This window comes from Epinephelus fuscoguttatus, linkage group LG3 (genome assembly GCF_011397635.1).
Source record: "Epinephelus fuscoguttatus linkage group LG3, E.fuscoguttatus.final_Chr_v1".
Taxonomy (NCBI): domain Eukaryota; kingdom Metazoa; phylum Chordata; class Actinopteri; order Perciformes; family Serranidae; genus Epinephelus; species Epinephelus fuscoguttatus.
In genome coordinates, this window is record NC_064754.1 from 41,488,889 (window position 1) to 41,503,690 (window position 14,802).

The window sequence follows — 14,802 nt, forward strand, 5'->3', positions numbered from 1 at the left end:
TTACTAACATGTTTGACTGATCACACAGGAAAATTGTAGCAATGTAATGTATTCTGCTTTTATATAATCTGGGGCAAGTCCACGTCAAGCCTCAAGTCAATCGACTCTGGTCCAAGTCAAATCTAAAATAAAAAGATATGAGTTTAATTAAGTATTAAGTAGTATAAAGTCTTGACAAAGCAGGTCTCAAGTTGTGTCTTAAGTCAACTGCAGTAGGTCCAATGCAAGTCCCAAGTCTTGTCATGAAGTCTGAAGTCAAGTCCAAAAGCAATCAAGACAAGTGCAAGTCGAGTCAACTTAGACAGGTTAAATGAAAATCAGTCAGGACAAGTCGATTCTCAAGTTAATTGAGACAAGCGAAATCTTAAGTCTGGTCAAAGCACGTCTTAAGTCAAGTCTCCAGTACATCAAAGTCTTAAAGTAATTGCATCAAAGTCTTTAAGTATTATCATAGTACGTCTCCAGTTAAGTCTCAAGACTAGATAATAGGTATCAGTGCAGCTCAAGCATGAAACCTTAAAAAAGCAAGTGTGAAGTGTGAATCAACTGAGGTCAAGTCCAAGTCAAGTCAGGTCTGAAGTTACAAAGTTGAAATCAATTCCCAGGTCAATCCAGAAAAGTTCATCTCGAGCAAAAGTCTCAAGTTTGGTCAAAGTATGTCTTAAGCCAACTCTCAAATCAGTCAAGATAAGTCTAAGTCAAGTGTTAAGTCTTTTCATGGCAGGTCTGAAGTCAAATCTAAAAGCATCCGAAACAAGTCCAAGTCAGTGCTCAAGTCAGTCAAGACAGGTTAAATCTCACATCTGGTCAAAGCATCTCTCAAGTCAAGTTTTAAATCAAAAAAGACAAATCAGAGTCAAGTATAAAGTATTATCATAGCAGGTCTCAAGTCAAGTCTCAATTCAGCTGTATGAAGTAGCAGTCAAGTCTCAGGTCTTGTCATGGCAGGCCTGAGGTCAAGTTTAAAAGCAACTGAGATGAGTCTAATTCAACTTAAAATCAATCAACACAAGTCTAAGTCAGATCTCAAGTCTGGACAAAGCATGTTTCAAATCAAGTCACAAAACACTCAAAACAAGTCCAAGTCAAGTCAAAGAGTTGTCCACTAGTCGCAGGGTTGGTGATTTAAACCTCAGCTCCTTCTGTCCACATTTTGAGTGTCCTTGAGGAGAAGGTCTCGATGGTCAGTCCAGCACTTTGCATAGCTGCTCAGTCCATTTACAGTTTCAGTTCATCAAAGCAGGTTTATAGTCAGAGAGAGGTCTTAAGTCAAGTCTCAAACCAAATGAGACAAGTCCAAATAAAGTCTTCATGTCTCTGTCAAGTCTTCAGTCAAGACAAGTGCAAGCTATGTCGTCATAAGCAAGATCTCTGAATGCCTAATACTACTAGAATAACACAGCATTTTAAAATTTTCCATTCAAAGCTTTGTTACATGGTTGGGCTACATAGCTGAATAGCTGATTAATTCCTTTAATGGTAAGAGCTAGTAATTAAATATAAAAGGCCTGTCTAATGCTGATTTTTAATTTTCTCCAGGATTTTACAAGAACTTAAGTCTCAAGCGGTCAAGTGTCAAGTTTGACCTCTCGACCAGCAGGTTCAATTAAGACCAATTGGTCTTAACTGAACCTGGTCCTAACTGCTAAGTCAGCCTTTGTTAAGACCAGTCTTTCGAACGAACTTCACATCAGTTAAACCAACCCAGCTTAAGCCTAGTCTTAACTATGCCCTGTCTTAGCAATGCATGTTCATGTGAATGCCCAGCAACTTTGGCTATTGCCTACCAGTATATGCGTTGCTAGGATACACTGTTAAATTTTCCCACTGTCTTGTTATTGTGTTACTTATCATTTATCATTTGCTACAACGTTATTAATGAACATCAGAGAAATTACTAGGAAATTTCACAGACATCAAGATACAAAGATTTATAGAACTGTACAGGAGAACCATGTCTGTGTTTCCTTGACAGCAGCTGGTAGATGATGCTGTAAGAGAATGGAGAAAAAAGGTAAACAAACTTGGCTGCAGTTCACAACTCATGGACCAACAGTGTATTAAAGATTGAGGACTAGACCAGTGTCTGAACGGACCGACAGTGACATTTGCCAGTAAGTTTATATTCTGCTGCTTAATGTACTGCTGCTGACCAGCTAATAAGCTTGCTATCTTGCTTGATAACGGAAATTAGCGGTGCACATTTTACTGGTGAATGTTTGTTTGGTCATTCATTCAACAGGCTGAGGTGAGGACAAGACGTATTTATGTTCGTGTGTTGACTAGATAAAAGGAGACTGTAGCAGGAAAGCTGATGTGGGTTGCTGTTCAACTATTGTGGCTTTTGTGTTGTGTATCCGGCTGATGACATACAGAAACAGTTGAGATTTTGACTTTACACCTGCTCCTGACAAGGCATAAAATTTACGCCTGGTCTTAGAGAGAGGGAGGCTTAAGCCTAGATGGTGCAACCAGCATAACTCTGAGGTCGAACTTAGAAGGGCATGTTGCGACCAACTTAGCTTAAGACCTGGTGTAAGCCCTGTTAGTGCAACCTGCCCGTAATGTTTTTGCCCATGTAAGTGAAGTCTCAAAACAGTCTCATCCAAGTCACGTCTAGAGTCCTCATTTTTGTGACTCTGAGTCTCTAAAGCTCTGCTTGGTACTTCGTCACTTTAAATCTGCTGGTTACATTTTCTTGATGTCCCCTCTAGATAGAGATATGATTAGTCGTGTCCTTCACATTAATCTTTCGGTTCTTCCTCCCTCATCCCTTCATTATTTTCTTAAGCAGGGAAGAGCTGCATGACCAGGCTTTCTCATTTCACAGATGTGTGGTTTTATTCCACTGCACAGAGAGAAAGAGAAGTAGTGAAACAGAAAGGTGGAAAGAGGCAAAGAAGGAAAATGGAGGGAAGCACAGTGAAAGAGCAAGAGAAATATCACTGCACTGAGGGTGCTTTTGTGCATGTGTGTGCATGCAGAGTAATGCAGGTGTGTGTGTGTGTGTGTGTGTGTGTGTGTGTGTATGCGCCTTACATCTCAGTGATGGTTTCAGGCAGGTTGGTGGGTATTTCTGTCAGTCCCTTCCCTCTGCAGTCCACGATGTTGTTACTGCAGGTGCAGGACTCTGGGCACTGTAACACACTGCAGGAGGAAGATGATGACGACTGGTGACCTACACAGAGACAGAGGGCCAATATTATCCAAGGATCATAGTTGTGCTTGGTGTTAATCCCAAAGGCGAAGAATGTTGGAGCTGACAGAATTCAGTGAAGAAAAGTGTGAACCAGCAGCCAGGCAACAAAGTGTGCAGGTGAGTTAGAGAGGCACTGTCCCTAAATGTTATAGTGACCTTGACTATTCATCTTGTGCTCTTTTTATATCATATGCTGTACAGAAAATCTGATCAGTGCGTATTTTAGTGCAGTGCATGAGGGTTAAAGCCAAGCCATGCGATGGAAGATGAGTACTTGCCTTCGTCCCCATCTTGAAAAGCATGAGCAAACAAGACAAAGCAAAAGCTGGGTTTGCTACTGTAAAACACCAAGCGAATATAAGTCACAAAATAGACAACGATGCAAATAGTCAAATAAACCTACCTGTGCAGGCAAACTCCTTCTTCTGCACCTCAGCCACGTTGTGCCCCCTCAAGTGCGGCGGGGCCATGCATTGCGTGTAAAGACCCAGACGGGGGCGCTGTCGCAGCCACTCTGACAGCCAGGCCACGTGGCAGTCACACTGCAGGTTGTTGGAGTGCAGGCGACTAGAGGAGAGAGGTGGTGGGAGGGAGGAGAGGAAGGGATGGAGAGTAAGTGGCGAAACAGGTGGAGGGGAGGGAGAGGAGAAATAATAGATTTGAGGATGTGGGAGACAGGAGCAGGAAGGGTGGAGATAGGGAGGAAGAGGTGCAAGTACAGATCAATCAATCAATTGTACAAACGGGCACAGATGAGAGGAATCCTTCCCATTGGGATGGTAATGTGTACCAAATACTCAGCGGAGCCACTTACAAGGTCCTGAGCTTTGGCATGTGGTTGAAACTGGCCACAGACAGTCGGCTGATGTTGTTGTTGTTGAGGGTGCTAAGGGGGGGGGGGGGGGAGGAACACAAAACACGACGCCATTAGATTCATCAGACTCTTATGCAGTCACAGGGTTGTTGTACACTAACACAGGGAACTGGCTTAATCAGCACAGTAGGGCGCAGAAGTCGTTGAGTGCCACATAATTAGTGTAATTCTAAACACTGGTTAGAGGTGAATCCTGACTCTCAAATAAGTTGCACCTTGTTAACCACAAAATTTGTAGTATTAACATTTTCTCCTACTGAGTCTGCTTGCTGATTAGCACTCTTATCACCTGGCTCATTTGATTAAACCTGTGTCTCATTTTTTTAGACACAGTATTAGAAAATATAATGTTAACTTTAATTATATTAATATTAATTTTATACTTATTAGTCGACAGATTGGCAGTAAAAATGTCGCCTATCCCTCTTTTTACACACTGCACACATGCAACTCAGGCAGATAATGCAAGGTGTGGTGTCCCTGGAGCAATTTTGGGGCGTCTGCTAAAGGGCACCTCAGCAGCTACCAGGCCACAGTCTATATTTAGTCCGTATTGGGGACTTGAACTAGTGACCATCTGCCTCCCAAGCCAAGTCCCTAGGGACTGCACCCTACTGCAGCTAAAGACTAATTAATCCAAACTCATTCGATTTAGGATTGATTCGACTGCAGGATGCACAAGAAATATTTGACACCTTGGCAGCGATTATACTGGAAACAGGCACAGCAGTGTCTTTCTAGAAAGCTAACAAAATGAGCATTTCAGCAAAAACACTTGACTGTAATTTATGATGTAAAAGTTGGACACAAAAAAATGTACATTCACTGACATCACTTGAGATAAATCACAAATTTAAAGAAGCATTTCACTGCTGTAAATGGTCTATTTATAAAACTGGGCTGTCAATGCAGTCAGAAGATGCAAACACTTGATAAGAGGATAATAGGTAGAAAACTTATAACTACAATAATGCACTTCACTGCACTGGACCAATAAGCACTGTCTGTTTTGACACAGGAAATAATATGGCAGCCAGCTAGTAGCAAATGATTTTGTATTAAAGTTAAACAGGAAACTTTATTATTATTACGTTATTATTATTAATTATACAACAGTTAGTTCCGACCCTGCAATCTGATTGGTCGTGAGACAGTAAAACCGTGACGATATTGGAGTACAACATCACGGTTATTTCACTGTGTATGTATCACTCCGCCTCACAGCTGATTGCAATCAACAATCAAATCAAAACTGACGGTTAGTGTCAGTTAGGTCAGCAGTTGCGTTGTAGGCTAATTAATTCATCCACTGTCAAACAGCCAAAAATATGGATTTATTTCCTAAAATAAGTTTTGAATTGAACTATGAATGGTAATCAGAGGAAGATGAGGGAGAGGAGAAGCTGAATCCATCTGAGCACACATGAGCTCAATGACTTGGAGAAAAGCAACATACTGTCAGATCAGAAGGCAGAGTTGGCTGTGCCTGTGAAGCCACAGTCCACCATGTAGTCACCAGAGACTTATTTCACCGGCTGCACAATTAATGGAAACATGCTGATAAATGTGTATAAAGAGTAAGTGCCTGGCGCACCATGTTTGCGTTACATAGCAACGGTGACAGCGGAGTCCTGAGGGAACTATTTTTGTTGGCGGAAGACAAATAAAATTCTTAAATTATCTATTTTGTCCTCATTTTTCAACATTTCTTAATCAGCCTGCGGCCTCGTGCCGACGACCGAATCACAGCCGTGACGATATCACAGTACAACATCACTCCCTCTCGTGTGATATTGCTTAAATATGTTTCTGAAAACATTTCAGGCAAGAAACAGGTAATGCAGTGACAGAGCCTTGGTTAATATCTGCTCAGCACTGTGGGGTTTTACAGTCTCAGCCTCCATTTAAAAAACACAATAAACAGTATAGCAGCCACTTCCTGTTCACAAATTCTCATACTACAGCCAAACTGGGCACTCGGATATTTTTCTGAAGACATTTTTGGTGAGAAATAGGCACTACAGTAACAGAAGTGGTTTATATTTGATCAGTATTGCCTAGTTTTACAGTTTGATCTGAGTTTGAAAAAGATGGACGTCAGGTGTCTCATGATCCGCTTCTATGCTCTTTGTGTCTGTGGTGGCAAGCATATGAAAATGCAAAAGTACAATCTGTGGTTCAGGCAACAGCCCAAGAGTCAGCAAAATGCATCATCTGGCAGATTTAAGCTGAGAGAGGAGCATGGAAATCTGGGTGCTGGTTAGATGGAGGGAAGTTTACCACAGTTCATTAACACATACTTCCCACATTGTTATTATACAAAGCTGGTTGAAAATCGACAAAGTATCGGTTTGGGTGTCAGTGAACTTGACTACGCTCAAACCTCTGTTCGGCTTTTACACCACTCCCAGTTCATTAGTTCAGATTCACACGAATTATCCATAATTTTGACTTTAAAATCAAAGCAACTTGCCTTTTCCTCGTAAAACGATGAAAATTAATATCCGTCATTAAGAAAATCAACAAGCTACTCAGTCAGGCTGACAAGGGGTCTGTGCAGTGGCACTAATTATGTGGTGATCAATTAACTCATTATGAGATGATAGTGACAGTCCGTGATCAGGCATCAAGTGTCATTCCTGAATATACATGAAGCCGTCCATTTTCCGGAGCTGCACAAGCAATGCAGTGTTTCAAAGGTCAACGAGGATATGAGCTGTTCCGTGTCCCGCTGCTGTTAGTGTTCATCATTCATCAGAGCTCTGCTGTTGTTAACGGGCTGACTGAATAAGCAGGTACTCACAGCACTTCCAGGTCACGTAACGCTCGGAAAGCTCCATCTTCGATACAGCTGATGTGGTTGTAGTCCAACTGGCTGCACACACACACATACACAGAAGAGAGAAAAAAAAGGAAGCTGTTGTGGGATGTAAAGGTGTCTTACAGTATATCTTGAGGTGAAATTCGAGCCAGACAGCCAACTCATCTACAACCTCTCTCTGTCTCCCTCGCACTTACTCACTTTCTCTTTTGCTTCACTTCTGTCTCCCGAGCTCATTGTTCTCTGTAGATGTATTTCACAACGAATTCATCTCTGTATCCATTCCCCTTTCCTGCTCTCTTCTATCTGACGTCTAATTTGTATGCACTGCTCTTTACCTCCTTCCCCCTTCTCTCTCTGTCTCGCTCTCTCTTTTTTCTCAGAATTGCTTTGCTGAAACAATTTAATTAAGACATAAGGACAGTAAATCATGTGCTGTCACCCGCATGCTAATGCACACACACACATTCACATGGACGCACACACAGTGTGCCCTGTCCTTTTATAATAATTGCAAGGCATTTCAAAAAAATTATGTGATGTGGAAAAAAAACTAGGATGTAGCCAAATAGTCCAAAAAAATCCATATTTCTAGAATTACTGCTGGGCAATTACTTTACCTGCAAAATGACCAACAATTATCTTCAATCATCATAACTATGACTGAGGCAAAACAAAGAGAGGAAACAACAGAAATGCCAGTGACGTGACCATGCACACACACACACACACACGCGCGCGCACACACACACACACACACACACACACACACACACACACACACACACAGAGCTGCTAACGAGCAGCGGTGCCAGTCAATACAGCAAGCAGGAGGCACATGACATTTAACACAATGAAATATTGATGCACAGGCACATGGGGGTTGTGCACATTTACAACACGCTGGAAAGCAAGTGACAGATGTGCACGCATATGCACACACACAAATGCATGCACACACATACACTCGCTCACATGCACAGAAAGTATAGCTAAAGTGCCACTTACAGGTTCTTGATCTCCACAGCTCCCCTGAAGGCTTTCCTTGGAACCCCCTGAATCTGGTTCTCGCTGAGATCACTGGACAGAGAGAGAAAGATGGAGAGAAGAAGGGAGAGGGAAGAAATAAGGTGGCAGAGTTAAGTCAAGCTGTCACAGAGCCACTTGCTTTGCAGCACAAGTACTTGATGTAATCACCAAAATGCAGCGGGGGGAAACTTCAGAGCCAGACAGATCATCTGCGAGATTGAGTTCCTTGCACACAGAGCACTCCTTCGCCAAATATAATCAGCTGTCTCTATTCATCTCTCAGTGACACAAAAAATGCTCCCTCCGATAAGTGTCCACGTATCCGGAGCCAATTCAATTGTCTGCTTTGAACATCCATCCAACTCAGGTATAACAGACGATAAATGCTTTAACAACCTGTAGGGGGCACTAGTGACCTCTGCTTCCAACAGAGCTTCCTGTACCTCCTCTCATCTCTCCCACTCATCTCTCCATCGCCCCCGCCACCACCCCCCCTTCTGCTTTTAAGGAGTGAGTGATGGATGTGTGCGTGCGCGCTGGGGTTTACAGAGATTTAATTTTCAGCCACTTTAACTAAGCCGCAGCTTGGAAAACAGCAAAAAAAAAAACAACAACACTAAATTTACTGCAGTCGGTGACACACATACACACAGACATGTGTGCTAATACATGTTCCCCTGCTTCACTCACACGAGTACATAAATACACTCAAACACATGAACAGGTGTCTCACATAAACTAAATCTACCGCCTGCAGCCAAGTGAAACGCATGCTATCGCTGGTTGGTATAGCAACTTGATTTAGTGAAGGACACACATGCATAGGTGCTGAAGGATGTACACACAAATAGTTACATGAAATGAGGTGTAAAGCACGCTCGCATACTCACGCGCAAATATAAATAAAGTAATGCAAAGACGAGGGAATGAATTCAGCTGTCGGGAGGATCCAGACATATTACTGGATGTGAAATGCAGATACTACAAAATCAAGCATCTCATCATCTCAACATCAGAAAAACATTTCTGGAAACAGGACACTTGGACAACATAATGGGTTCTCAGACTGATGGACAATATGTGTGTGTGTGTGTGTGTGTGTGTGTGTCATCCGTCACCAACACAGACCAAAGTTCCAGACGGACTATTTGACCTTTCACCACTGACCCTCCAGCTCTTGACCCCAGCTTTGGCACTGTGACCTCCACCATGCTAATCGGCTAACAGCTAATGCCCAGCCACATTCCTCACATTCCTGTCTGTATGTGATCGTATGATCAGTACTGCAGGTATCATCCACCTCCTGTGTTTCCACCTGCTGCTTCTGCACCTGCAGCTGTTGCTAACGATTTAAAACATAAGAGAGAGGGCGTTTGAAAGATGGAGAAACATGAGTGGTTGTATTTTTGTTATTAAGGGTTATTTTTTGTCGACTTTATTAATGTCCAATTGAAATGACAAAACTAGTCCCTTTATTGCAAATAAAGGTGAAAGTGAACGCCTCTTCAGCCTCCAAGCCTGTATTAGGACGGCCTGTTTCTTCTGTAATTTTATTTGAGGAGTTTTGCATTTACATTAACATGTACACACATATACAAACATACTGAAGTCATACAGACATCACCCTGAATTGTACCCACCCCTTATCCCTCCCTACCCCCGAAGCCTGGATACTGATTGACAGCTGAGGCAGCAAGGGCACAAAGACACAATGTAAACAAACTTTCTCCAGTAACTGTAGCTTATTAGCAGAGGGACAGATGTTTGCAGTGGTATTGGACCACAACATTCTGCATCTACACCCACTGATCATGACTGATCATGACATCTGCAAGTAAATGTTTAAGATGCTCAAGCTGCTACCAAACAAGCTATCAATCCTGTGAACATTACATAAGCCATTGTACTTTTCCTCCATAGAAGTTAGTTTCTTATAGGAGGACGAGTTGCGAGATGTTCACAAAACTTGTGGCTTTTTTGCATCCATGTAGCAGACTGCGCTCTGGTTATCAATCAACGTCACTGTGTAATAACAAAGTAACTGCTGCTTTATGCAAATACATTTAAATTTAAAATGTGTTGTGTGTTTGATTTAATAATTTTTGTCACTTCTTTTAAGCTGCAGTTGGTAACTTTTACAAAAATAACTCTTGAGCATGTGCTGAAAATGTCACTACATCCAGACAGCAGTACATGACACAGTGAAAACATCATGTCCCTCCTTCTCCTCGTAGTGCTTCTGATGGCATTCACAAGAATCTGCAGCGGCTGAAGGAAAACAACCAGTCAGAGTCAGGGAGTCTAACTCGGATGTCAATCATGTCAATCACTGCTCATGAACTGTAAAACTAGTCAGCTCTGATCAAATATGAATCTGCATTTTGTTATGTTACTGCATTGCCTATTTCTCATCTCAAATGTTTCAGAAACATATTTTAGTGCACTATTTAGCTGTAAAATTAGATAGTTTGCTCTGGTCAGTGGGCAGTGCCTCATTTAAGCTTGACTGTTTTCAACATGGTGGCCAGCTCCTAATGTTACAGCTAAACCAATGCATTCTCATCCCAAGTTATCAAATATCGCCGCTTGGTCAGTGGACTTTCGGATCTCCATATGACGTGCTAGGTATGCTCCTGTGTCTGTTGTTAACGTTTCATTACGCCATGTCCATTTGCGCTTGTTACATGCATTGTGTCTTCAAAATATATGTCTGTTTTCACAGAAAACAGAAATCACCTCGTATTTATGTTTATTTCTTTGTGCAACAAAAGCACGTGGTTAGGTTTAGAAAAAAAACGGTTTGGCTTAACATTCACACAGGAAGTGAACAGTGGGATCCCAGGTGAATGTTCAGAGTTTGTTGGACCCATTCACCTTCCCTCCCATCCACCCTACAGGGACTTTCCAGCTCCTTTATATGACGTTGTTACCAGTGGCATTTCAAACTGGCGCCAGCTGTTGAGTTTCATGACGCCGCAAAAGGTGCCTTTGTGTGTCTGTATCTAATGCATATGTCCACTGTCACAGCATCAGTATTTGATGATGGGTTGGTGGCCACTGTGTCAACAACTGCCACTCCCTGGTGCATATTATACTGCCACGAAAGGGGCCCTTGTGCATTTGTATCTAACGCCGAGATCACTGACAAAGCGGTGGTATCTGACAACTTTTGGAATAAAAACGGCTAAACAGTACACTAAAATATGTCACTGAAAACATTTGAGGAGAGAAATACGCAATGCAGTAGCAGAATCTTGATTTATATTTGATAAGCACTGTCTAATTTGACCACAGTACACAAGCAGTGATTGACATTGACTGACAGCTGCGTTAAAGACTCCTCGCCTTTGATTGGTTGTTCTCTCTCAGCTGCGGTGGATTCTTGCAAATGCCACTAGAAGTACTACAAGGGGGATGGATATGATTTTTTTTTTCCCATAGACTCTCTGTCTCATGTAATACTGTGAGCATATAGTGACAGTTTTAACATATATGACACACAGTTATTTTTACAAAAGTTATCAACGACAGCTTTAAGCCAAAATGTCAATCATTTTCTGGTTCCAGCTTTTGAATGTGAGGATTTGCAGCTTTTCTGTTTTAAATTATGCTGAATTGGATATCTTTGGATTTTGGACTGTTTTGTCAGACAAAACAAACAAACTGAAGACATCAACTTTGGTTCTGGAGAAATTATGATTGGCCAAAAATTGTTGCACAGAATTCAAACAACCAACTTATGTAAAATTAAATTTCCTCTTACATAAATAAATAAAGCACTACAAATAACATAATTTCAGTTGGACTTCACTTCTACACCTGCACACACACACACACACACACACACACACACACACATATTGTAAAGGCAAGTTCACATCATGTTTCAGTGCTCTCTGATGCCGAGATCAATCAACGTGATCCTGGAATAAGACTTTACAAACAGAGGTAGATGAAAAAGAGCCTTCACTTTTGCTGTTTTACACACACAACACAAACATGTGTGTACTTCTCTTCATGCGTGCACACACACAAACACAGACACACATACACACAGAGCGGCTGGTCTGAATCAAATAGAGTGTATCCTGATACTGTTTTTACACGACTGGGGGGGTTTGGAAAACAGCCGTGCTCCTTTAACCGCTGGAACTCTAAAACCAAATAAACACAGCGAAAGTGCTCCTTAACCCTACGCACACACACACACTCACACACACACACACACACACACACACACCTGCAGTCTGCATCCACTTCATCTGCCTATCACGTGTAGAAATCGGTAAAAACTTGTTAATGTGTCATATGTGAGGAGCTGACAGCTTGACAGTCTGTACGTCTGTGTTTTAGGCCGCACACAGACCTCACTGTACTCAACAGCACACAGTCGCACACAGTCAGCTAATGCTGGCCGGAGTGTGTTTACACACATACACTTAACATGTTCACTTGGGAGCGTATACAAATCACTTTCACAATTATAGTAATGTAGCTACGGTGAACGCCACACAAAAGTGGGGTTTACCCTATACGGTACACGAGAGGTGGTGTACAGTATGTAAGTGTGTACGTGTGTGGCTCTGTGTTTGTGTGTATTTGTGTGTGTCTGACATATACATTTATCTTCTGATGCACTGAGATGATTGGAAATTGATTTTTCACGTCCCTCTGTCCCTGTGATCTACGACAAGAGAGAGACAGCACACACACATGCTCACACATAGTACATGCATACACATGTGATTGGCAGTTGGAGTTGGTGAGGGGCTCTTAAGGAAGTGCAGGAGGCCACTCTCAACCCTATTCATCACTCAGACCACCACACAGACAGAGAGAGAGGGTGAATAGTAAGTTTTCCCCCTACGAGGAAATTGACTTCTTAGGGATTTAGGAGTGGATTTTCTCCCTCAGTTTTGTGCCAAGGCACCTGATTCAATTTCATTTTTAGTTAAATGGTTTGGTGGATGTCCCACCCACCACTTTCCCCCTCTTTCTCTCTATATCCCTCTCTGGCTTTCCCTCTCTGTCAGCCTCTCCGCTTCCATCCTCTTTTCTCTCTCCCTTCCTTTTCTGTGAAATTGGTCTTTTGGACTTCCCCAAAGTTTAACCCCTCACCTCTGCCCCTGTGCCTAAAACCAGGAGGTTACCTTCATTAAAAGCGGCTCCTGCTGAGCCCAGTGAGTGTGAATGGGTGTGTGCGAATGAGTGTGTGTGTGTTTTTGTTTGAAGGGGCCGGAGGTATTAAATCCACACAGGAACTATATCACGCTGCTAAGTTAAGAACCCTCTGAAACACGCACGCGCACACACACCCACCCACTCACCCACACACACACACACACACACACACACACACACAACTACTAAAAATTGATAGCACACGGCCATAATGCCAAGACAGGAAGATTTTAAGGAATACTTCACTCATAAAATGACAACTTGTGTATAAATTAGTCATGCTGATTTACATTGAATAAGTAAAGACATTTTTTTGTCTTATGTGCGTCCACGGAAATTGGTGAACATTGATTTATTGATTCTCTCACACAACTTGTGCAGAATAATCCAAGTCTCATTTATCCAATCGTATGCTCAGTACCTCCTAAACATGCATCTTTACTAGAGTCTTTCTCTATAAAACCGAACTAAAAGTGAAACTTATCCATGCTCTCTTCAAAGCCAGACTCCAATACTAACTGTTAACTGTTCACGGGTGCAGTGACTAAAAAAATCTTACATCCTTCTTCATCTCAACTTTCAGATGAAGAGGGTTTTTCATGGTGGATATTTTTGAAAAGAAAATCCTGAGTGAAAGCTAGAAATCTGTCATATAAGTTTTTGACATGCAGAAGTAATATAACATCTCATGTTTGTTTTCAAGACAGTTTAAAATAATGTACTCAAACAATATGATTAATAAATTAAAATGTGCCACACACTTCCTCCTTGCCTTTTGGTCAATCATGCTTGTTGAAAAGGAGGTATGGCTCTAATACAGTCCACTTTAGGTGATGTAGAACATTGTGTTTGGCTTATAGACATCCATCAAAATTAGTCTGTGCATTTGGGGAGAGTCATATGACAGTAATCATAGATCTAGACATCCTAGAAAAGTTATGTCTGTTAGAATAGATGGCAGATCTAAACAGGTTAAATGCCAGTACAGCTGATCATACAGCACAAATGTTAGCATTGAAATGTCTTTATGTTAATTTTGTCAGACAAGTTTGCATGAAAAAAAAAACAGGTTTGTTTTGCAAGTTGCTGTGGTAAACAGGTAGCATAATAACTTTTTAAAATGATTGTTCAGGTGTCTGATAACAGAAACAGAAAAATATGTAAATGGAAACTTAGAAAAACTCATTATAGGAGCAGGCAGAACAAAGATTTAACCAGCTGAGACCGAGAAATGAGGCTGTGTCTCTAGCAGATGTTAGTTGTGATGCACAATTTTGTTTTTACCATCCAAAAGAAGAGGAACAAACAGAGATTTAGCAGTTTTCATATTGCTTTGGTCAGATATCTTTATGAAAATGTGAATGAAGGCACATTGTTTTCAGATTGAGTCCGAATCGTGTGGACGAAGTCTTTTTGTAAATTTACTGACCTTCCTCTTTGTCTGTTTTTCTCACCTCTGGTGGCCAGGATGTGTGTGTGTGTGTGTGCATGTGTGTGTGCGTGACAGAGTCAGGTCTCCAGTGTTAAGAGCTTAGCGCTGCTTTTCTAAAGGGTCTTTTCAGAGTGAGAGGGGCTTTTGACGCCCTGCGTGTCTAAGAAGACCTGGGCATGAAAGAGCAGCACTCAATTCTCACACATGCACCCCTCATCCTTCCCCTCCTCCCTGCTCTTTCTCTCTCACACTGGACACACACACAC

The 14,802-nt window shown here is 41.8% G+C and overlaps 1 protein-coding gene across 2 annotated transcripts in view; it reads right to left on the reverse strand.

Annotated features, from left to right (window-relative positions):
• The window catches only part of slit2 (slit homolog 2 (Drosophila)), a 120,731-nt gene that overhangs the window by 38,121 nt on the left and 67,808 nt on the right, over window positions 1–14,802 (reverse strand). For both annotated transcript variants that reach the window (XM_049572647.1, XM_049572648.1), the window contains 5 exons: window positions 7,903–7,974; window positions 6,877–6,948; window positions 4,014–4,085; window positions 3,603–3,766; window positions 3,040–3,178 (listed from right to left, as the gene is read on the reverse strand). In XM_049572647.1, the coding sequence (XP_049428604.1) occupies window positions 3,040–3,178; window positions 3,603–3,766; window positions 4,014–4,085; window positions 6,877–6,948; window positions 7,903–7,974 (519 nt within the window). The remainder of the gene's footprint in view (window positions 1–3,039; window positions 3,179–3,602; window positions 3,767–4,013; window positions 4,086–6,876; window positions 6,949–7,902; window positions 7,975–14,802) is intronic.